Below are 25,151 nucleotides of genomic sequence, written 5' to 3' on the forward strand. Positions count from 1 at the left end.
TTAAAATTTGATCACAAGATGAAAGCTCAGAATCCTGATGTCTTTCTTTTTGCGGACAATGCTTGCAGCAGCACCAAAGTTCTCGTACTCAAAACCACCAGCTATTTTTTCCCTCCAAACTCCACACGCTACCTTCAACTAAAATACAAAGCCATTATGCACTCTGTCAAGTTGCTGTACAAAACAAGGTTGGTAGAATGCCTGCTGCTCGACAGGTAGCAAGACTGTACAATAGTAATTGATGCGAAGTTTGCTGTTCAGGTGATTTCAAGTGTCTGGAATGGCCTGAGAACTGAAGCAGCGAAAAACTGTTTCAGACAAGCAGGCTTTAAATGAGGTGACATGATATAAGAGGGTTCATATACGGATACTGTAGAAAGCTTCCTTGAAAATGAAGCTTGGGCGAGCATCCAAGAGACTGTTGAGGTACCAGAATCTTTTGAGGAATTCATATCTGCAGATGTGGATCTTGTGTGCTCCCAAAGAGTTTACAGACTGCAATTCTCGCACAAGTAAATGACACATGTGCCACAGAGGATGACAACGAGAACATTTTGGAGGAAAAGTGTCAGCATCTGAGAGTGACGAGCATGTAAGAGTGCTTCAAAGGTATTTGAGCAACAGGAAGGCTTGCAAAGTGAAGTGCTTTACCTCCAGAATTTGGGAATGAATATACTCTGCACTGTTAGATGGTTAAATGGCATCCCCGAGGTGCTGCAGATGAAGTTATGTGATGTTAGGAAGATAGGGACCGGAAAGCGTGGCATGATATGGTCCATAGGGTCACGAAGAGTTGGACACGACTGAACGACTGAACTGAACTGATACTCTGCACTCACAAAAATACATACTAGTATGAATAACTTCTTGAAGCTTTCCTGAACAATTCCCTGTTAATGTGTGTGAATACATTTATATGCCCATATGCAGTAAACTGATCAACACAGTATTTTTAGAATTTTTGTTTACAAGAGACCTTGCTTACAAGAGACAACTTTTTCGGGTCCCTTGAGTGTCTCTTGTAACAAGGTTTTACTGTATATAGCTGTGGACTTAAGCAAATTAGTGTTACTACTGATTGGACCAAGCTGAACCCACATCATAAACAAACTGTTACTAGGAAAGAATGCTGGCAGTCAGCCAAGCAAAACATCCCTAGTCCTGTTCAACTGTCACCAGAGAACATGATTCCAGTGTGTCTAAGATGGCACAATCTGAGTGGATTTTTTAAGCATTTAGCTAAAATCCAACGCACCTCTCAGGCTTGGAACACTTTATTCCGAGCATAAAAGAAAGTTCAGAATAATACCTTCAGGTAATGCGTCTACACGACTAGAAAATCTCCATAAAAAAGTTGAACCCACTATTATTATAGTACTATCTATATCTGACACAGATTTAATATGTAGAAAATCCTTTACAGAGCCATTTGAAGCAAGGAATGAAACATTAAAAGCAAAAAAATAGCATTTAGTGCGGATGCATCAGTGTCGTACAGTAGCTCAGTACAAACCTTGAGAGTGCACCATTTCTTATTCATTTTTCTTTGCAAATATCAATTGCTTTGATGAAATTTAAGTTTGAGACAGTGAAACTTGAGTTGAGACATGGTATGGAGATGTCAGGTCTGGACATAAATTCTATAATGAGGAAGCTGGGACAATGTGAATTCTTCTTGGCACAGTTTTGGTCCGCTGTTTACAAAATTCCCCAAATTTTAAAAATTTTCACTACTCCGACTATAATTAGCACCTGAAGAAAAAGATTTTTCTCACTTAATTACAAAACAAAACACTGTTCCACCTTGAACTGAGCAATTTAACAACAAAAATGCCTTATTATCACTTTCTTAAAATCAAAATTCAATCAATGCTCGCTTCTATGAGAAACCTATGCCTGTTGACAAAAACTTCTGACAGCACTGCAGAATCTGCACTGGAGAAATGCGAAAGCCTAGTTTTGTCACCTAACATGAGCTGATGCATGTATAATCAATTGAGCAGCAGTACTCTGGATTAGCATTTGAAAAAAAAATGCGACAAACAAACCTGCTTACATTGTTTAAGACTGGTGATTTGTGATTGTTGTGCTTGAGACTCACTGCAGGGCATCCGTCTGTTGCATGACTTTGCAAAGACTTATGAAGATCTTCCTTCGTTGCAGAATTTCTAAATCCATACTTGCATTTCACGAACCAATACCAACAGCTATGTCGCCGTCTTTAATGAGCTTCACTTATCAAAAAACCTAGAAACCAATTCTAAGTGGTAATTTTCTGGCTGACAGCATCTACTTCGGCATTGCCAAAGCAATTCATAATATGCTGTTTCGGTTCTCCTTGCTTAAGCTGTACTGCACGCCAAGTCTTCTTGTCTTTCCCACCTGTGACAGGAACCATTAGCTCGGGTTCTGGAAATACAGTCGAACTCGGTCATATCAAACCCGGATATATCGAATTTTGGTTATATCGAACTCACGAAATATCCCCTTGAAAATCCCATGTAAAAGTATAGGAAAGCCGCGTTATATATCGAACTCAATTTCACCGGTCGTTTGATATATCGAACTCCGCACCACGCACTGGAAAGTGTGCCATCCCCAAAGACGATCGCATCACCCGTGGCCGTTTGCCGCGTGACGTTTTCAAGCCACGCGCGGAAGGAATGAGAGGGGACAGTTTGGCGACGGCTGGTCTGGGCAGCGCCACGCCTATTCCCCAAAGGCGCGCGCATCTGCAGTTGTCGTTTCCCGCGCGCCAACACATGACGTTTGCAAGCCATGTGCGTGGGTGTGCCCATTCTTTTGCCGAGCTATCTCTCTACATCAGCACGCGCAACGCATGCGCCAAGCCAGCTCAGCCCGTTTTCAGACAGACGTCGGACGCTTCCTCAAGCGTGTGTTGTGAACACTCTGCGTGCGGCTGCGCGGCGGCGGACATGGCTATGGCGCCTGCGGATGTTAAGAAGCTGCAACTCTGTTTTTTATTTATTATTTTTTTGCGAGAGTCATCCTTTCTTATCGTTGTGCTGTACGCGCGGCGTAGCGTAGGATATGGCGGCTGCAGACGTTAAGAAGCGGCAGGGTTTTTTTTTTGTTTTTTTTTTTTGCAGGGATGTTTATTTTATTTTTTTATCGTTTATCCTTGCATGTATGAATCAGCGAAAGCACGCGGTCAGCTGCTGCTATTATGACGCCCGCCCCAACCGCGGCGTGGTAAATCGAACCAGGCTTGTGCAATCAAGCCATCACGGGCACTCTGCCAAGTTCGCTCCCCGCCACCGCAGGAGCTATCAAAAGATAAACGCGCCCTGACGTTATCGCTGCGCAGCATCTTGGCACGCTGCCAATGAGCTGTGGATGAGATGACCGGAAAGGACTGACGCGCTCCATCGACATGCAAGCGAAAATGCTCGTGATTTCTGCCGCCGCGGCGACACAGAAACCTTGTTTTGAGCTGCCGCGGTGGCTCGAGCGGCGAGAGGGACGCAGTTCCAACAAGTTTAAAAACTCTCGCTCTGTCGCTGCCGCCCGTCGCTGAGACCGCTCAGTCGCTTGCATGTGAGCGAGCTGGCCTTAACGCATTTTTTTTTTCAAATTCTCGGGTGCAAAAGTGGAGGGTGGGTTCATTATTCGAGTGGGTTGATTATGCGACAAATACGGTATCGTTTTTTCGCATTGAAAGTGCCGTCACAAGCCGATTTCTGTATATCGATTATTGATATACAGCTGAACCCCGTTATAAGAGACATGGATGTAACAGACAATCGGCTATAAGAGACACCATTCGCCCAAATGGTTGGCCACCCTATGAGTTTCATTAATTGGACCTCCTTTTTAACAGACAGAGGATGTAGAAGACAACTGGCTATAACGGACAAATTAGCCTTAAAAGTTTAGTACTTAGTCTTGCTTATAACAGACATTTTAACAATATATGCGGCACCATCCATCGCCAGGTTCAGTAGCTGCTACGGTGAAAATAAAAGAGAGACACACCTGTGCCGTTATTATTAATTACAACTTCAGAAAACAAAGAACAAGTCAGTCAGCTATGAAATGACTAAAAGAAGCCCCTGCAGTGGGAATGCAACATAGAGAAGCTCTTCAGGCTTGCCACGAAGAGCACAAGTGCGACTGCATATGCGAGCATTGGGAGTGCGCGTTGGATTCTCCAATTTTTAGAGCTTCCTATCACGAATTATCATAGGGTTGTATCCACTAGTCTGAAGAATATAGCGAAAATTGTCTATTATGTTGCATTTCAGTATGAGTGACAAATTTATTTAGTAAATGCAAAGAAAGTGCTCAGCTGATGGCACGGACATAAACAAGTCATTGTGTCTAGAAAGTGAAACATAGCTAAGCCAAGACCAAACAAATGACATAAAAACACAAGTGGTTCTGCTCTGGTGAGGACAAATAACTGCTCAACCAGTTTCAACTCCACTCAGAAATGCCTCGTTTGCTTTTCATTTATTTTTCATCTCAATAGCGACACTCGCAGACAGACTTGTTACTCACAGCCACTGTTACCCTTTGTCAAACAGGCATAAATTTCTGAGGGATATTGCTGCAGGTGATGTTTTATAGCTTTGGCTGCTTCTAAAACCTTGGTGGTAAGCTAGTTATTTTTATGGTTTCGTGGCTTTTTTTTTACATGAATTTTTGTAGTGCTACCAGAACACATAACTTAGTTGCGAATCACTAGTTGCGGTGCCAAGTCACATCACGATCGCACTTTGCAATCGCAGCAAACATAGTTTGCACATCAGCCATGAGGCTCTTGGCCTGATTTTCAAGCTTGGAGAGGCTGTGTTGAACAGCGTCAATGCAGCCATGAAGCTGACGATTTACAACTATTTCAGCAGTAAATAAATGTAAGAAAGTTGCAAGGTCACGGTGTAGTCAGTGTGGTAGTCCACCAAGCAAATGCAATAGTATGTAAATGAAAGCTATTATAACGCTTTTGCGACATGATGTATCATTCTCTTTTGCGTATTTTAGCCGCAAGATGCCGGCACCGAAATGAGGTCTTGTTAAAAAGTGTAAACGTGGTACCCTGCTTATAAGGGACCTCTCAAATAAGAGACAAAAAGTGCTCCCCAGTGCATGTCCCTTATAAAGGGGTTCCACCGAACTATTTCGCGATCCCCTTCGAGTTCGATATATCCGGGTTCGACTGTATCAACTATTTGCACCTGGGAATTCCCAGGCAATGATTATTTGATGCTACTGAAAAACTGAACTCCTATCTCTTATCTGAAAAAAAATCCCAAGATTACAGTAGAATCTGCGGTGAAGAAATACAAAAGCTTGAGCGTTACTTATGCGAAAATTATATCGCACGTCTCTTATGGAGCTTTTGCTAGCAAGGCCAGGACTTGGGCCGCATGATGGGAACTCCCTTCCCTTGGTGAGCATTCGTTGCAGTGCTCCTGCAAGTGTAGGATTGGACGGTACACCGTTGCTCCTGCCGTGTGTATTCTCAGAGCCACGTGACATTCTTGTCCAAGATGGCTTTCACGTGACGTAATTATGTGATACTCTTAGTCATGTGACATACTCGTTCATTTGACTGCCAGATGATGTGGTTTCGTAACGCGAATATAGCACAAGTAAGAAGTGAATAAATTGAATTTGTTAAATTAACTGATTTTAATTAATTCAATGACATAATGCTACTACTCGTATGCTGCAGTTGTTTGTCCATGACCTTCACAGCTGCATTCATTACATATTATATTCATTACTTACTCTTAACTTCATTATTTCACAAATTTTGTGTTCAATCTTACCAAAGTATACTTTACACATGAAATAATCTTTTTAAACACTAATAAACACTAATTTTCCCTAACACATACACACAGAAGATGCCATTTTGAAAAAACAATCAATTAATTACAATAATTTAATGAATTACAATTGGCCAACTCACTACTTCATATTACACGGTCATTATTGTACTACCATTAAATATTTTCACATTCACCCATATGGGGTAATGTTTTTGTGCCAACAAATTTTGCTGGCAAGTTTTGCAGACACTTTGTCCTGATAGGACATAACCATATAACGCCGCCACATTAGCAAATTATGCAGCCGTCTGTACACCCATTTGTCCTGAAACCCGTAGCTGAACTGCACCAAAATGACCAAGTTTGAACTTGGCTCAGGCATTAGACAACTTCTGCCAAGCTCTGCCTGCATTAGCTTCCTACTCAACCTGACTGCCTCATTTCTGCCAAAGAAACCTGGATGCTGACCGTGTGGAATCGGCGGTTGGCCAGGTACAGCTCCTCACTCAAGTCAAGCCGTTGCCGGTCGGTGTCCTTGCGCCTCGACTGCTTGCAGTAGCGCCCCAGGGCCTGCTCCCGCTCTGCAGCAGCCAAAACAACATCGTCAGCTTCTACTGCACTTACACTGATACTTACTCAAAGCTTTATCCACTTTCGACTGCCACCCAGTAGCTTATTTTACTTCGTTTTTGTTGCAAAAGCTGTTTTCAAATCTGTAGTATAAGGTATCCAGAAAAAAATCAATCGCATAACAAGCTATTAGTGCAGAGTAAAGTATAGCTTGTGTATCTCAGCTCGTTTCAGTGCAAGCTTGCTACCTTTCAATGCATTTGAAACTCGCGCTCTAGCTTTCAAAACATCTGTCAGGTAGTTTTCACAATGCGAAACCTGCGATTGATTTCAGTCTTGCTAACGCGATATTTGGTCAATATGTCAATCATCTCACAAAGCTCAAGCGGCTATTTCCGAGTGGTTAGCCGAATGGAAATGTGGCATTGTAAGAAGCCTGCACCACGCCTCGGTTGTTTGGGAAGCACAAAGAGGATAAGAATGAGTGGAAAACGAATGTGGCATGAGGAGAGCATGGCAAACAGCGAGAAAGTGGTCGGCAATGGAGAGTTTTTTTCTTGTGTCTGCTGGTGCCCCGGGTTCACAACCTTGGACCTCTGCCACAGACATCCGGGCTACAAGACATGGACAGACTATTGTCAATGACCCGAGTCACCAGACTCAGGCCCTTGACAATGGTCAGACATCTCACTCAATTTCCCAGTCACCAGATTCGGGAACTGCTGTTCCCCTCCTGCGCCTCCCGTGACCTGCTGCCATCGTATTATGGCTACTATCCGGTTGACTGAACACAGACTACTGCCATCTCCACTCCGGACTACCTAACTTGGAGACCACTACAGAGATGCGCAACCGTGACTGGCCCATGCTGCAGCAATGATGCCTAACATAGACATGACTGTCAAAATTATGCGTCCGTTCAGGCTGTAACCGGAAACCACCGACTGCGTCACTGCCCCGCCACATCTCGTCAGGCACATCAATGACTAGGCTCAGCGTCGAGACACTTAAATCTGAGTGAACCTTTCCTTCCTTTTAAACTTCGTCTTTCATGCGTGTTTTTTCTTTTTTTTTTATTTCTTTTCCTTTGTGCACGTGTTTTTCATTCTTGGCATGTAAGTCTTAAATTAGAGTTTTCCTTTCCACATGCTGTCGCCTCCAGCATTCCTCTTATCTCAATATGGAAGGTTATTTTTCCATGCAGTTCTTTCCCCTCACAGGTTAAACAGCGTGCATGAAAGTGAAATAAACTGTTCCACGACACAAAGTGATGGCAATAAGGAGCTGACAGGAGGCCAAAGATGTGTGGTTAAGTGATCCACACTAGGAAAGGCTGCTTTCTTTCTTAAATCTCTCCACTTCTCTAGTGGCGACAGTCACTGCGGCTGAGTTTTTACTTTTTTGTTACTGGTTTTGGCCTCACTAGCCGGTGGCAAAGGCCTCACGAATCTCACGAATATAATGTGGGAGACAAAGGGCACAGATGGCGTGGGAAGAGCAGCAACACCTCTGCCTTCACAGAAGTACATTTCTAACGCCAATGTGGCATCTCTGAGCACTGCCTGCATGGGAAAGTTCTGATTTTGTCCCGGTGTTCCTTTTCTCATAAGTACTGCATGGTCATTTCAACACAGCTGCGTGGGCTGCATGGGTAGAGAGAGTTAGGCCATGAAAGTCCGTCTTAAGCCATTAGCGCACATAGTGATCACCCTAAGTGGATTTTTCTGTTTGCATTTATTTTATGAAAAACGAAACAAAATATTTTCAAACTGTCAATTTTATATGAGATTTAATTTAAGCGGGACTATACTGTACTTTGGTGAAGCAGAAAACATGAGGAAGTGGGCACTGCAGGTGCTACCTGTACTCTATGAGCACATGAACACTATGCAGTATGAAAGTAGCCAGTGCATGTGAGAAAGGTCTGGAACTTTCCATTACAAGAACATATTCTAAAGAGAGTAAAAACTGCTGAATAAGCTCAGGTTAAATTAGCTTACTGTCGAGCTCAGCCCCATCCAGAGAATGTGCCATCACATCAACTCACCAGCAGTGGCTTTGTTGTACTGTTCCTCCAGGTTGAAGATGTCTAAAACCAAAGCATACAAAGAAGACAGAAAACAAAGCAGACATTTATATGACAGCGTAATAAATACACCAGGAGAGCATAACTATCTGCTTCTATACAAAAAAAAGGAGACATCCCTGCAGTACACCATACCACAAAGAAAAAAGATACTTTGAGGTACAAATTTCGCCTGCATTTGAAAATACACTTTCTGCTAACTAGTTTAGCAAAAATAGAGCAAACGTTTATCAGGAGGCACAGTTAAGGTGCCAGAAAAACAGCCACTGTAACTGGACAATAAATGGCCATTGCTTCAGAGCATGCTACACTCACTCCAAGCTCAAACCGTAAAAATGTAGATGGGGACCCACCTCTAAGGTCAGACTCCAGGAACCTGGAGAGAGGGTAGACCATGCCATCACCTATCTGAGCACTGCACATCTGGTGCCAGGAGCTGATCTGCAAGGGATGTGCTTGTCTTAACCAAGTGATGTGTGCACTATTTGGAGCTACAGTCGAACCCGGTTATATCGAACCCGGATATATCGAATTTTGGTTATATCGAACTCACGGAATATCCCCTTGAAAATCCCATGTAAAAGTATAGGAAAGCCGCATCATATATCGAACTTAATTTCACCGGTCGTTCAATATATCGAACTCCGCACCACGCACTGGAAAGTGTGCTTTCCCGAAAGACAATCGCATCACCCTTGGCCGTTTGCCGCGTGCCGTTTTCAAGCCACGAGCGGAAGGAATGAGAAGGAACAGTTCGGCGACGGCTGGTCTAGGCAGCGCCGCGCCCATTCCCCAAAGGCGCGCGCATCTGCAGTTATCGTTTTCCGCGCGCCAACACATGACGTTTGCAAGCCATGTGCGCGGGTGTGCCCATCCTTTTGCCAAGCTGTCTCTCTCCTTCAGCACGCGCTACGCATGCGCCAAGCCAGCTCAGCCCGTTTTCAGACAGGCGTCAACGCTTTCTCCAGCATGTGTTGCGAACTCTCTGCGCGCGCGGCGGCTGAGGTAGCTATGGTGCCTGCGGACGTTAAAAAGCGGCAGCTCTCCCTCTTTTTTTTTTTTTTTCGAGTCATCCTTTCTTATCGTTGTGCTGTTCGGACGTGAAGAAGCGGCAGTTTTTTTTTTTTTTTTTTTTTTTGCGGGCGTCGTTTATCCTTGCATGTATGAATCAACGAAAGCACGCGGTCAGCTGCTGCGATTATGACGCCCGCCTCAAGCGCAGCATGATAAATCGAACCAGTCTTGTGCAATCAAGCCATCACGGGCACTCTGCCAAGTTCGCTCCCCGCCACTGCAGGAGCTATCAAAAGATAAAGGCGCCCCGACGTTATCGCTGCGCAGCATCTTGGCACGCTGCCAATGAGCTGTGGATGAGACGACCGAAACGGAGTGACGCGCGCCATCGACATGCATGCGAAAACGCTCGCGATTTCTGTCGCGGCAACACAGAAACCTAGTTTAGAGCTGCCGCGGTGGCTCCAGCAGCGAGAGGGACGCAGTTCCAACAAGTTTGAAAATTTTCGCTCTGTCGCTGCCGCTCGTCCCTGAGATCGCTCAATCGCTTGCATGTGAGCGAGCTGGCCTTAACGCCTTTTTTTTTTTTTTTTTTCAAATTCTCCGTGCAAAAGTGCAGGGTGGGTTCATTATGTGAGTGGGTTGTTGACGCAACAAATACGGTATCGTTTTTTGGCATCGTAAGTGCTGTCACAAGCCGATTTTTGTATATCGAATTATCGATATATATCGAACGATTTCGCGATCCCCTTCGAGTTCGATATATCCGGGTTCGACTGTATATATGTACTTACATCCAAACTAACGGCATGCCCAAAAGTGCAAACGCCTACTTCAACAATATTCCGTCCATGCAAAATGTGTTTGCAGTTCAGAGGAGCTAATTCGACTTTTTTCGTTTTGCCGCTAACAACATACAAAACCTATCAAGACGAAAAAAGAGCTAAATGTTGAAAACAATATCCGAAATAAACAGCATGCTTACTGTATTTACACAATAGTAAGCCGACGTCTTTTTTAAAATTCGAAAATCAGAAGTGAGAGGGGTCGACTTAAAATCGAAACCAAACATGGCACTCTTAATAAGAGAAAGATAAAAACTATATCAGGAAAGATACAGTGAATTTATTTGCTCTACGGCTTCAATTGCAAAATTAAGTTACTGTGCGTGCTTCTCAGGGAGAATTTTTCTTCTTTAACTTTTACCGTGTAGTACGAACTGCACGTGCGGGAGTGTCGATTGTTTACGGAAGAGCCATTTTTCAAATCGCGGCGACACTCACTTTCTGCGCGTCAGTCGCGCCGGTTTACGTGACATGGCGGCCCTTCCAGGAAATGTTGATGGTCGATGGAAGAGCCAACAACGATCGTTCGTTGAGTTCGCGCTTTTTGCTTTACAACTGGCCACATGCTTTGTCATGAGCTCTTCAGTCCAAAATGCATTTGGCGCTTGTTCTGCGCAGCATTCAAGCAGGTGGCTATCATTTATGCCGAAGAAAGAACTGCGTTGTGGGCCACTAGTTCGAAGGTTCTAAATGGGTTACGCGGGAATGGTGATGGCGGTGAGACAAAATTTTCAATGCCAAGTGAAGAAGCTTCTCAAGGATACAGTTGGTATGCTATCCAGAGCTGGAGGCCAAGCTTGCAGCGTATATAATCGAAATACGTGACTTGAAGTGGAGGCGAGCAGCATAGCCAGGCAATATTTTTTCCGAAGGGCTTGCTGGCTGAGCTGGTTGAACACAATGTTAAAACAGTGCTGGATTATGGAAAAATAGAAAAAATAAATAATGTGTGTTCATCTTTTTCTATCTGTCAGTGTTCTAGCGCTGTTTTCGGGACATGCGATTTGGGGGTGTAGGGGATGAGAGGGGGAGGGGGTCGACTTGCATTCGAGTCGACTTACAGTTGTGTAAATACGGTATTTTTTTTTTTCGTATACAAAAATTTCATAAGCACATGAAATAATTATGCTTTGCATTCCCCCAGGCGGAACATTATATGAGGGATGGGCACTTGAACAGCTGTTAAATATAGCTGTTGTATAGCGATTACAAAAACGATGAAGCTTCTTCGATGGCAGTCATCAAGTCTTGAAATGAGCAAAGTCGGAGATTAGCGCAAGGCTGCTGGGAAAGTCATTCCAGTCGCGAGCTGTGTGCACCAAAACAGACTTCTGGAATGCAGTAGTGCGGCCACGATGCGGGATGATGCTGTCACAATGGCCTGTGCAGCATGTTCAACGTAACAGTTGGTATGTTGAACATGCTATCGTGAGTAGAAACCATCGTGAGTAGTTTGAAAGGATAAAATGAGTAGCACGGTTCTGTACAAATTCAAGAGCTGTGATAAGGTTAGTTTCATCATCATCATCAACCAGATTATACCCACTGCAGGGCAAAGGCCTCTCCCATATTTCTCCACTTAACCCGGTTCTGTGCTGGCTGCATCCACTTGACCCCTGCGAACTTCTTAACCTCATCCGCCCACCTACCTTTCTGCCGCTCCCTGCTACGCTTTCCCTCCCTTAGAATCCAGTTTGTTACCTTAAGCGACCATCGGTTATCCTCTCTTAGCACTACATGTCCTGCCCATGCCCATTTCTTCTTCTTAATTTCCACTAGAATGTCGGTAACTTCAGTTATTTCTCTGACCCACTCTGCATGCTTCCTATCTCTTAATGTTACCCCTACCACTTTTCATTCCATAGCCCTCTGGGTTGTCCTCAACGTAGGTAGAACTCTCTTGGTTAGCCTCCACATTTCAGCACCATAGGTGAGTACAGGTAAGATGCAACTGTTGTATACTTTCCTCTTGAGCGATACCGGTAAGCTGCTAGTCATAATCTGCGAGTGCTTGCCAAATGCGCTCCATCCCAATCTTATTCTTCTTGTTATTTCCTTTTCATGGTCTGGATCTGCGGTTACTACCTGTTCTAAGTAGACATATTCGCCTACTACTTCCAGTACTTGACTAGCTAACGTAAACTGCTGTTCCTTCCCGAGGCTGTTGAACATTACCTTAGTCTTCTGCATATTGATTTTCAAGCCTACCTTTCTACTTTTCCTGTCTAGGTCATCAATCATTATTTGCAGTTCATCTACCGAGTGGCTTAGCAAGGCAATGTCATCAGCAAATCGCAGATTACTAAGGTATTCTGCATCTGCCCTCATCCCTAACTGCTCCCATTCCAAGTCTCTGAATACTTCCTCTAAGCAAGCTGTGAATAGTGCTGGGGAGATTGTGTCTCCTTGCCTAACACCTTTCTTTATGGGAATTTTGTTACTTTCTTTATGCAGTATTATGGTTGCTGTGCAGTCCCTATATATACCTTCCATTATTTTCATGTACGGCTCGTCTCCCCCCTGATTTCGCAATGCCTGCATTACCGCCGATGTTTCAACTGAGTCAAATGCTTTTTCGTAATCAATGAATGCTATGTATAAGGGCTGGTTATATTCCGAGCATTTTTCTATCACCTGATTGATGGTATGGATATGATCGATAGTACAGTAACGTTTCCGAAAACCTGCTTGATCCTTTGCTTGATTGCAGTCTAAGGTTGTCCTGATTCTATTAGCGATTACCTTAGTAAATACCTTATACATAACAGACAGTAAGCTGATTGGTCTGTAATTTTTAAGGTCCTTAGAGTCCCCTTTCTTATGAATGAGGATAATGTTTGCATTCTTCCATGGTTCCGGTATCGTCGATGACACCAGGCACTGCGTATACAGGGTGGCCAGTTTTTCTAGTATGATATCCCCCTTGTCCTTCAGCAAATCTGTAATTATTTTATCGCCTCCACCTGATTTCCCCCTTTTCATAGTTTCTAATGCTTTCTTTACCTCGTCCTTCGTCACTGGTGGAACGTCTGACTGTTTTTCCCTATGCCAATCTCATTACGGTCCTGAATACTCTGGCTACTGTAGAGATCTGTATAGAACTCCTTGGCAACTTTGACTATCTTGTCCATATTCGTGATGACGTTGCCCGCCTTGTCCCTTATCGCATACATCTGGTTTTTACCTATGCCCGATTTCTTCTTCACCGCCTTAAGACTTCCCCCGTTCTTTACAGCATGCTCAATTTTCTCCATGTTATACTTCCTTATATCGGCCACCCTGCGCTTATTGATTAGCTTTGATTTCTCGGCCAATTCAATCTGGTCTGTTGGATTGAAAGCTTTCATACTCTGGCGTTTCTTAATCAAACCTTTCGTCTCCTTAGACAGCTTACCGGTATCCTCTCTAATTATCCTGCCGCCTACTTCTACCACCACACTCAGTAATGATCACACTTCTACCGCACACTCAACAGATCAAAGATTGCGCTAGCATATTCAAGTTTAGGTCACACAAGTGTTTTGCAAGTTAATAATTTAGGTAAGATGCAGCCATGAGTAGGTTATGACGAAGGTAGTCAATTGTTCTATTAGATAAATTTACTATGTAGTTAACGCTGTAAGTACATAATGAATCACTAGTGAGGTTAATACCAAAGCATTTAAAAAGTTAGTGGATGTAATGGTTATTCGTATCCGAACTATTCAGTGTAAACGAGATAAAGATAAAAAATCAAGCAGGCAGAACTCTATCTTCCTTAAATGCTTCGCACCCCTGCCTTTCTTTTTAGCAGTATTTCCTGCACTGGCGAGCTTGAATATGAAAACACCCCGCCGTCCACATTACAACGCACTTGCTAATGGCTTTTGTTTACTTAAAAGCAGTCCATTTCTTATGCAATAAAATAAAACAAGTTGTCAATGCACTCTTTCATTTTTTTTTTTCTTTACATTACTGACCTGTTTTCCTAAGCTTGAAGAAAAATTTTATAGATTACCAGAGTTCTCCTCCAAGCTTCAGGCGCTACAGCCATATAACCAGCCATGCAGAGCAATTTGATAACCAAATTCATCATCAACTGCCTTAAAACACAGTTCTTTTTTTTTTCCCTGCTGCACTAGGTACACAGTGTATACAAGGAGTCATTATGTAGCAACAGACAAGCACAACTAGTGCTTTCAAACAAACAACAAACAAGGCTGAAGCACTGCGCTGCCCACCTCTTCAAGGCTACTGGACAGCTGCCTCAATGTGCATCGCAGGATGCTGTCAGGGTCTGTATCCAGGGGGAAATCCTGCACGGTAAGGTATTTTAGCCCATTGTGACACTGGTCGGCTAGGAAACAGTAGCTCCTACAAGTCCAAACAATGTCACGCTCCTGCACTGTCCTGGGACATTTGGCACTGCAAGTTGCACAGTAGTACAGTAGCTCTAATATATGGGCACGAAGTCAATACATGCAAAGCAACAATGACACTGATTCAAAGAGAGGGCATGTGAAGTCTAAAAGATAAACGCGTGCAGAAGGCTAACATATGCAAATGTTGATTCGCTCCTTGTCCATATTGTGCCACTTTTTTTCATTCAGAAAGTTCCTTTATCACCTTCAAAAAAACACTTGAAGGCCAACTGGAACGAATTTTTATTTTGGCTGCAATGTGATCAGTGAGTCTTAAAACTGATTCGGACAAAGTTTCAGGCTCTGTAGAGACCATTTCTGTAGTTAAAAGCATTTCAAAGATTGCGTGCATGCAGCTGGCAGAGTTTCACGGAATTGGGGAATATACCGGATATGACATAGAAATAGTGCCCGAAGAACATTCTCGAACCATGCCCATTGTGTGTGAATGGTCTGTGGATGGCGTTGAAACAAAAGCTTGAGGATGAAGTGTGGATTGGTAGAGCCAGGTGTTTTTACAGTATTGAAATTTGTACAATTTCCATGGCTATTACCGTGCCGAAGCAGTGTGCAAAGGCACAAAAGCGTGCATTGTGCAAGAAACGCACATGTTGCGTGCGCCTCAGAAGTATAGAAAAGATAGGGTAAAACAAACTGTGGTCCATTTTGGTGGTTGGCTTTCGTTCGAAGCCGTAAATACATGTGATCGATGCTCATGACTCTCATAATACCCGATAAAACCCTGCCAACTGGCTCAAGTTTCGGCAAGAAGCAACAAGCCGTCAGTATGCTATAAATACAGAGCCCGAGGGCCCAATTGCGCCCGTTTCTATGTCATTTCCGGCTCTTAGTAATGGCTGCCCTTTTTCCAGTTTCAATTTGAGAAACGACGGTTTTTCTGAGCGATTCCTGAAACATTAGCTTCAGTTACAAATGCTATATTTCACTTTTAGTCTTCTCTTTTGATGTATTACTAGAAAACGCTCCCTCTAAGGAGCAAAAAACGTTTGTTGCCATTGGCCTTCAAGTTAGGAGGCAATTCAGAGCGTATGCAAAACAGTGAGACGAAGTGAATTCCTTCACTAGGTTCACAGTAATGTATTTAGTGGTTTACAGGCTTTTCAAGTAGGCAAGGTCTCAGAAATAGAGGTAAAGTAAGCTTTTACCAGGTAGAACTCCACTAAAAGAATGGGAGCTACTTCTAAAGTTACATACACACAATGTTACATAACTTCCCTTCATGTACAACGAGGAGCCTCCACTGGGGTAGCTGGCAAATACTCTGGCTACAACAAGCAAAGCTGAACAACAATGTAAAAAGGTATAGGTGGCTCAAGCAAGTCCGCTCTTCAAACCAGCTTGCATACCACTGCAATAAACAATTCATGAAGGCTGTTTGCTCAAGCAAAAAATATGCCAAATTGGAGGAAGTGCAGCAGCCTCACATACGCGCCATTTTTTCTTCTTTCTTTCTTTTTCAGTTCTGCTCCCACACCTTCAAAAGTGTCTGCTGTGACAGTTCAGGGATTAAGCATGCATGAGACATTGGTGGTTCTTTAAAAAAAAATAAAGAGAGGGTGTCAATATATATACACAATGACCTGCGCACCGTGCCAAGAACCTTTGGCACTTATTCTGATCTCATGATATTCTCCGGATGAAGTGAGCCACAGCAGAGAAACGGCATCCCAGCAACACACAAGGTCAGCATGCAAGGTCAGGTCAATGGATTAGAGGATCCGGGTTCTCATTGTTGCCCTGTTTTGTAATCCTAGTATCCAGAATGGTTCAACGAGATGCTGTATCTGGATGCAAAACTTGCTGTCTGGGAGCAACACTGCAAGAACGGCAAGCGAAAAAGCACCCATGGTCATGTCCAGCTTTGATCAAAACTCTCCAGGAAACTTATTTTTTTTGTTTGAGTCTCATACATACCCACACCCTGGAGACAACAGCAATGACCTAACAGTCTTGAGAGACATACACACCTTCAGGGGCAACGTTAGAAACTGCCGTCGCAGGGAAACAAGCCTTCATCTTTTTTCATAGTGCCTTCACGGGAAGGTACAGCCTTCTTTCCCGCATCAGAGCATTATCTGCATCCCCGCAGAATACAACGCAGCAGCATCACAGTGATCTCACCTGCAGGTCATACTGCCTCATGTGGAACGCCAAGCTTGCAGTGGCATCCGCCAGTTCTTTCTGCAGGCCCAGCAGTGGAGCCACACAAGTGGATGGCGAGAAAGAAGGAAAATGAAATGCAGAGGGACACTCGGAGGAGTGAATGCGATAACTGGGCAAAGTGCAACTCTGAGCAGAATGCTTGTTGAAGTACAGCAGACAGAAACAAGAAAAAAATGTAACACAAGCAGGGGGTACAGTAAGTACAGTCAGACACACGAATGCACATAGGCTGCACTTTTGTCATTTGCTGCAACACAGTCTTTTGCTACTACTTCAGGAATGTGCACTTCAACTGACCATTTACCCAGAAACAAGAGTTGGGCTTGTTGCGTACTGAAGCTGAAAGAATAAATCTAAAATACTGCTTTCTTCAAAAGCACTGTTCGCATTTCATTCCAGCTTGATTATACCAGGTGTTCATGGCAGCAATGCTTTAGCCAGCACCCCCAAGGATCACTTTTCTCATTAGAAAACCCACAGCTTGGACAGCAAATAAACTTCGTAGTGTTAAGCTGTCCCATCATTTAATTTTTCTGCAAACTCAAAACAAGCATAAAGTAATGTCGAATGGGTTTTGGCAGCCCTCCCCCTTAGAAATGGACACCAAACATCATTTGCACATGACGTGTTTTTCACTAAATAATGCATGCCAAGGGCCTGTTTACCACCCTGCTTATCACTCAGTTTATTAAACAAACACCTGTACCCTACAACATAATCTTCTCATCGCACAACTCCGACAATAGACTATAACAAGCAAAGAAGGCAACAATTGCTAATGGCAATTATAATATGGTTTAACATTCCATTACGTTCAGTTCAAGCAGCTAAGCCATGTTAGCAAGTTTTTATTGAACAATTTTCACTAAAAGATAAAAGGAGATGCCGCATGACACCCTGGTGAATCAAACTGTGAGCACTACAGGAGCCCAAAAACAGACACTAAACTGTGCAGACTTCTCGGATGTAAAACAGACGTTTGTACCATTAACTAGATAGACTATGAATAAAGTACTATGTATATTTTTCAAAGACAGAAGAGCTTGCACAACCCTTACACGTAACATCTAGCTTTCTTCGCGTAAACCACCCTTTGCAAAATCAGCCAGCTGATTTTCGTATGAGCCTGTCCATCTGCAAAAATGAATGATTGTGCACAAATAGGTTCAAAATGAAAGCAAATTGGTAGTGTTGTTAACATTTTTGCTCTTTACTAAAGGTGCAAGTTATTCACTAGAGAAGACTGAGTCAGTTTCTGCCCTGCCTTGCTTCATAAGGGGCGCTAGTAATGAAGTCCGCTCAAAAAGTGCTGCCTTGTGGTTTTTGAATTTCAATCAAATGATGAAACAAAAACATTTCTGTGTTTAAATGGCACTCTAGATGTTTGGCTGGCTTTCTTTACAGCTTAGCAGCCAGCAAAATCAACTGTAGATAAGATTCATGTGGTGTGCATCAGCTTTGGATATTCATTCATTCTGAAAAACTGCCACTACCATAAAAATTCGAGGTCCACACAGTGCAAACAGGCAAAGGTAAACTGCCACCCATGCTCTTCCAAGACAGCATGCATGTAACAGTGCAGTGGTGATCACACAGTTCACCATCTTTTTTCAGCACTACATCAAAAAGTAACTAACTGTCGAGAAAGACCACATTCCAAACTTGCATTTGAATGGAGAATGTTCAAGGTCCATCATTCAAGAAAAAAAGAAATGGTTACAACAAAGAAGAAGAAAACTTATGTGCACAACCATGCAGCGAATAATTAGCCAATAAAAACAAGCGTAATAACATGATCAGAAAAAAGAAAATGCAAAGTACGTCTTTAGAAAGTCACTACTGCAATTTGTTCAATTCGTCTTCGATACAGAATCTTCTATTTGAGCGATGATGCTGATGAATGACAGCTGACCCAACTCTCAACAATAGAAAGCTGTTATGTTTGATGCTGCACATGTCAGTGTCTTGTCTTCAAGCTTTGATTTCACAGTTTATTTCTTCTTCATTTTTCCCCACGAGCCCCTCAGTGAGAGAGGGCTATAAAAACAGCAAAAGACCTTATCTAACTTCATGTTTTCAAAGAGATTTCAGCATGCCAGCAGGCGCTAACAAAAAATGAAGCTCGAAATTACTGCTCACCTGCAGACTAAACTGCAAGAGTAAAAGAGTAGTCTAATTTAAGACTTTCTTCTTCTTTGAAAGAACTATCTTGCAGGGTTTATATACATGTCATCAGGTCTTTAGTGAAGCACTACTTAATGCAGTCGAATGCAACCACAAATCCTGTGCGAAGCCTTTGCTAAGCACAAGAGGCAATGAAGAGATAAAGAAAGAATTACTGCCTCTCCAATAATCGAGCATAAATGTAAGCATGAAGTAGTTATGGGCAATGGACGGAAATGAAAACCGTTGTTCCATGCAGCACCCCTCTTGCACTGTAGCGGCTCTCTCAAAGGTCTATGGCAGTGAATGGATGACAATGAAGTGTATGGTGCCATGTCTCTGCCTTTTGCATGCTGTTATCAGAAATGAAAAATTAAAATTTAGCATACTTTAAATGTGCAGCTTGAGTGGTATCTCAGCGAACATAGAGAAGGAGTTGGAAACAATGACTTCTGTTATTCAATTTGGTAGCACCTAGCATCTGTATCCTGGTCCTATACGAGTCTGGAAAATTCGCCTTGTTAAATCTTGTTAAATCTCATTTGGTGCCCTGGTGACAACTCTTGGTTTTGGCTCGACGCCACCTCAAGGTCACCGACAATGACAGCAAAGTGCATTCCATGCTTCGAAAACCCATCAGAGCAGATTTCAAGCCAGGAATTTCTCCTGGAAAGTGAGTACAGAACCTCATAGCTATCATCGCAGCTGATCACTTGGCATGTTAAACTACAACACTGTCGTGCTGTGCATTATACCTTGTCATCTTCATCAGTTTCCGCCAATGCACAAAATGTTTTGCATGTTTTATTCAACCTGACTACATTAAAAGCCTACCATTCTTTTTTTAAACTGCAGACAATGTAGTCGAAGTTTGCAAATAATCACCTTTCATAATGAATTCACATGTATATATATGTTAATTCATAAGCAAATTACAATGATAAAGTGGATTCGTATGGAGAATGTGCTTAGGTGCTAAACACCATGAAACCCAAAGATGCATCTAGCAAGATCACCACTGTACCCTTCAGTTTCAAATGTCTGCTCAGCTCTTAACTAATGCTAGTAAAACTTATCTTCAGTTCGCTTCTAAACTCACAGCTTAAAGAATACCTGTAAGTTTCAGTGGAAAACATAAAACAGCAGTTGGGTGCAAAAGAATATTCTGCAAAAAAAAAAAAAAAAAAAGAAAAAAAAGAAAGCAAAGTGAGGGCAGCATAACTTTAGTTCTGTTTCTTAAGTTCACAATTTTACTGAGAAGACCTGCAGCATCCCCTGGATGTTTCACTGAATACCAGAAACAGTAAACAACAACAAAAAAAAAAAAACAGACTGTAGTGCTCAAAAACAGAGGCAACACAAAGTACATGTTACCACAAGAGCTAACAAGAAACAGGGATTCATTTTAATCGAGACAAAACACAAAACCAGCCCTGTAACTTCTTTATGTATAAATTTAATTGTGCCTTCGAAGCAATAGCTATTCGTAAACTTCTTAATTGGAGCCCTTATAGACTGCATATGCCATGCAGGCATATAGTAAAATTGGCCAACAGCAACTATGCCATGGGTTTGAGAAGACGCAAGCCGAAAAACACTGCGCCAGGATTTTAACTCTCTGGCTTCCTGGATGATGGCATCATGTCGGGGCTCCTTCTAGATCCTTAGCCAATGCATAAAGATAATCAGACGTCATCACCACTCACCTCAGCGTTCCATATGCGGTTGGCATGTTCGTACATCACCCTGACATACTTGTCCAGATGGTGCGCGTCATGCTCGAACAGGTTCACCATAGACCGTGTCTGCATAGATTAGCAGTAGAAAAAATGCATCAACAGCATTAAAAAAAAAACACGGTTATGTGAATAATTCATATCTGTTCTGTAGGTGCTTGTCAAGGTTCTCACTTCTCTCTACAGAGTAACCATGTGCACTTTTATCTCATCACCTCCACCATAACGCAGTCTCAATGCTATAAAATGCCAAAGACCAGTTTTTATCTACATACCCTACCGGACATTCTGCAAATAAATCCCAGAAAATTCTGGCGAGTAATCAAATCCACATCTAGCAATATGTTCGCTTTGTTAAACTCGTGTGGCGAGTCAGTTAATAATGATATCTGTGCTGCAGTACTAAATGAGGCTTTTGTCAATAATTTTTCTTCCCAAATCTGTACCAGTCTTCCTATATATGTCAACACGATTACAGGGTGATGCCTCTAATTACTGTTGACACAGCTGGTGTTGCTCAGCTAATTAATACTCTAAGAAACCACTCTAGTCCAGGATATGATTTCGTTAATGCGATTTTCTTAAAAAACACTCGTGCCTATTGCTAAGTCTTTTTAACCCATATCTTTCAACAGTTTAGAAGAATTTCTAGTTTAGCGAGTTTGTGCATACTACTGTAGGAACAAGTTGAGCACAGAAAGATACACACATGAAAAATAAACACAAGGTAGGCAGAAAGAGTGCAAAACAGTCATTGTCAACAGTCGCTGGACATTGGCACATTTCCGGAACAAAAGTAGATTGGGAAGATCGTTCCAATTCACAAACCTGGGAGCAAGTCCTCTCCTGCTAATTACCGTCCCATATCCATTCTAAGTAGATGTTGCAAATTACTTGAGCATATCATATTCGCCACACTTGTTAGCTTTCTTGAGAGCAATTCATTTTTCTCGTCCGCCCAACATGGTTTCCACAAAACATATTCATGTGAGACTCAACTAATTTTTTTACAAATAGCTTACATCAAATACTACTAGATAAGTCATCAGTTGCTGATTGCATCTTTTTAGACTTCTGGAAAGAATTTGATAAGGTTTGTCATTAGTTGCTTCTTAAAAAATTACTTCTCCTAAATATTGACACTAATTTGTTGGAATACCGAATAAATACCAAGGCATTTTAGTTTCATCCGACCTAACTTGGAGGCTTCATATAGATTACGTTATCAACAATGCTAACAAAACACTAGGTTGTCTGCGACGAAATTTTTCCCGCGCACCGTCTGCTTTGAAATCAGTTTTTTATAAAACTTTAATACTTTGAAAGTTAGAATACTCAGTAGCAGTTTGGTATCCTAGCCATGACTACTTAATTACTGTACTTGAAAGAGTTCAGAATAACTCTGCTCGTTTAATTCTTTCTAACTATAATCGAGGAGCAAGAATCACAGGAATGAAAACTAATCTCAGTCCCCCAGCATTGGCTTGACGACGAAAAGTTTGCCGGCTAACCCTATTCAACAAATTATATTATCATTCCGTCTTACACAACAATTTTTTTGACAGAGTCTATTACATCTATTACATATCTCATCGTATTGATCATCCCTGCAAAGTAGCCATCCACTTATGCAAAAAATTCTTTCTTACGCTCATTTGTTCTCCACACTTCCAAAGAATGGAACAACCTTACAAATGAAATATCTATTACTGATACTAATAATTTTTGCAAAATTTTAGCTTGCACTGTATAAGCACTGCCAATTTTGTATTGACTAATAAAGTTATTGCCGATTTCATAGCTAAGATTCTATATATAGGATCAATTATTTATGTACCTACTTTTTACATTGTTTTCTCTGTATTTTTGCCCACTCCCCTCTGAAATGCCTGTACGGCCCTGAGGGCAAAGATAAATAAATAAATCATTGCCAATTTGCACAGGGCAAAAATTTATCTTAATTACGTAGAAATTCAAAACAAAAGACACAATACTATTTTCGTTAAAGATAGCTAAGGCAAGCACTGTAAAGCACTAAAGCTACTTCAGCAAAAAACGGCTAGCATTGATCACTGTCACTCTTTTCTAGCACCTGCACCTGAAACAAAGTTGTTACTTTTAATGCTGATTAACTGTTCACCACAAGCTCAACGAGTTGGGTGAAAATAAGATTTAGAAACAACACTTGTCAAAATGGGCCATGGCTGTTGACAAATAAGCTGGCGATCCATGAGTACTCAAACACAATCTTCAGTATTCATATGAGATGGTTTGGCAGAATGACCCTTTTGTAAAACAAAATTGCTTTTCCTTAAAACAGCAATTTACTGCATGCAGTGGTATCTGGCTAAGAAAGCCATTTTTAGAAAGTGGTCATAAAGCATTCTCTGAGCTCACCTCACAATGAATGCTGAAGCAGGATGGATGAGACGTGCCTTATTTAAATTGAGAACGAAGAGCGAGTCTGGATGATTGCAAAATAAATGAACTACCACGCAAGTGCTTTTTCATAAAGCACCTGTGTCATCTTTCTTTTTGTGACTGTCCTGGTTATGCCTCCCTTTCAAGAATATGCTGAAGTATGCAGAATGCATACAACAAACTACTTTCTTCTCATTCTCGTCTGCATGCAATTGTGTGCACAGAATGCAACAGACCTTTTTTTTTTTTTCATTCTATACCTTACTACCGCACTTTCTTCTGTCGTCTCCTGTTTTCTTGCAGCTCCCCTGTCCTTGAATTTTTGTGTTCCCCTTTAGCTGCATATAGACCATATCACAACTTTAAAAAAAATCCAGTTTGCTACGGGAGCAGCCCAACGCCCCAATATGGCGTCGCCCTTCGCCGCTTTGTAAAACTGTGTATGAAGTGTCAAATATATGGCACTTTTTGCAGCCACCATCCATTTTTTTCCTCACAAATTATTTTAAATTTTAAAGCAACTAATCTGCAATACACCGTCAAGGTGACTGCTTCCGTCCCAGTGCTAGAGTTGGTCATGCAATCTATTGTGAGCATAGAGGGACAACAAGCAAGAAAACAATATCAAAAGGAGAAGACATGGCACAAGGCTGCTGTGTGCCGTGCATCCTTTCCTAAGTGTTGTTTTCCTGTTGGCTATTTAGATGAGCACCATGTCACAACATAAAGCCTGTGAAAGCATTTTAGGAGTGCCATATTGCAAGTGGAGTATGTATACTCATCAAAGAATATTGAAAACTTTGCTGATGAATGCCCAAGTGACCAAGGATAGCAATGCCAGGTACCCATAATAAAACTGTCCTTTGCATGAACAGCAGCGGCATTTCATTGACTTGGTGACTAAAATGTTTGCAAGCTTTATGTAATGGGCACCATGGTGTGGCGACCAGGTGTGCCACAACTAGCAACAAAACAACGTGAGCTGTGTAGAAAAATAATGGCTTTTCTTCGGCAAAGTGTTTTGTGACAGCCAGACTGCACAGCACAGAATCCAGCTTACAGTCACGTTGACATACAACTATTACAAAGAGATATTTGGTTATTGCTGTTTAAGTCGCAGTTTCTACAGTCAGACGCATTCACATCAATGAGCAAGCGTTGCCATTCAGGGCATGTTCTCAAACCACCACTTGAGCACACGCTGAGGGCAAGGAGAAAGACACAAAATCACCATGTGAACCAGGCAGCAAGGGCATAGTTGGGGTCAATCGTGATAAGAGACAAGAAAGCAGATATGAGGGAGTATGACCAAAAAGAAAAGCCTCTGGAAGCCCCCTATTCTTGCCTTGCTGCTGGTTCCAGTAACAGTAGTCACATTTCAATGCTACCAAGACAGGCCTGGGTGAAAGATTAGACAAAAACTAGCCTACGCAGAGTAGTAAAGCTAGACTCAAGCACCTTACTATGAAGTGCACTTTAGCATGTTATATTCATTTATCTATGTTAAACTGATTTATAAGTGCACTTCTGGGAAGTAGTTATATTTAAGCCCCAGTAAAGTGAACAAAACAATGCACTTAACAAACGGAAACATGTTGACAAAATGAACACCCCCTCCCACTCTCCCAGATTAGATGTGCTCTCCTGAACCAACTGCTAGTATTTCAGTTCGTAATATGTTTTGCAACATTTCTCCTAGCATTGTTTTCTGATGGCCAATTCATACCTGTGTGATTTTTTTGTCATGCTCTTAGCACAGCAAGTACAAATAAATAAACTGAAGTGTTCAGCACTCCATAATAATTCACTTTACTGCAAAAGTTTGTGTATAGTTTACGTAATAAAAACCACACAGAACACAGTGACACCTTCAACACTGAGCTATTGCTTAATTTGTTTACTGAGCTACAGTTGCTCATTATTTCAAGCACGCA

The 25,151-nt window shown here is 42.2% G+C and overlaps 1 protein-coding gene across 1 annotated transcript in view; it reads right to left on the reverse strand.

The window, feature by feature from the left end:
• The window catches only part of LOC146209746 (DCC-interacting protein 13-alpha-like), an 87,332-nt gene that overhangs the window by 54,966 nt on the left and 7,215 nt on the right, over positions 1-25,151 (reverse strand). Inside the window, exons 2-7 of the mRNA XM_084603416.1 lie at positions 20,767-20,865; positions 16,856-16,915; positions 14,534-14,608; positions 8,808-8,895; positions 8,416-8,457; positions 6,267-6,379 (exon numbers count right to left, since the gene is read on the reverse strand). Coding sequence (XP_084459542.1) covers positions 6,267-6,379; positions 8,416-8,457; positions 8,808-8,895; positions 14,534-14,608; positions 16,856-16,915; positions 20,767-20,865 — 477 coding nt within the window. The remainder of the gene's footprint in view (positions 1-6,266; positions 6,380-8,415; positions 8,458-8,807; positions 8,896-14,533; positions 14,609-16,855; positions 16,916-20,766; positions 20,866-25,151) is intronic.

The sequence above is a fragment of the Amblyomma maculatum genome, chromosome 1 (assembly GCF_055883805.1).
Source record: "Amblyomma maculatum isolate TAMU_Amacu chromosome 1, ASM5588380v1, whole genome shotgun sequence".
NCBI classification, from domain to species: Eukaryota; Metazoa; Arthropoda; class Arachnida; order Ixodida; family Ixodidae; genus Amblyomma; species Amblyomma maculatum.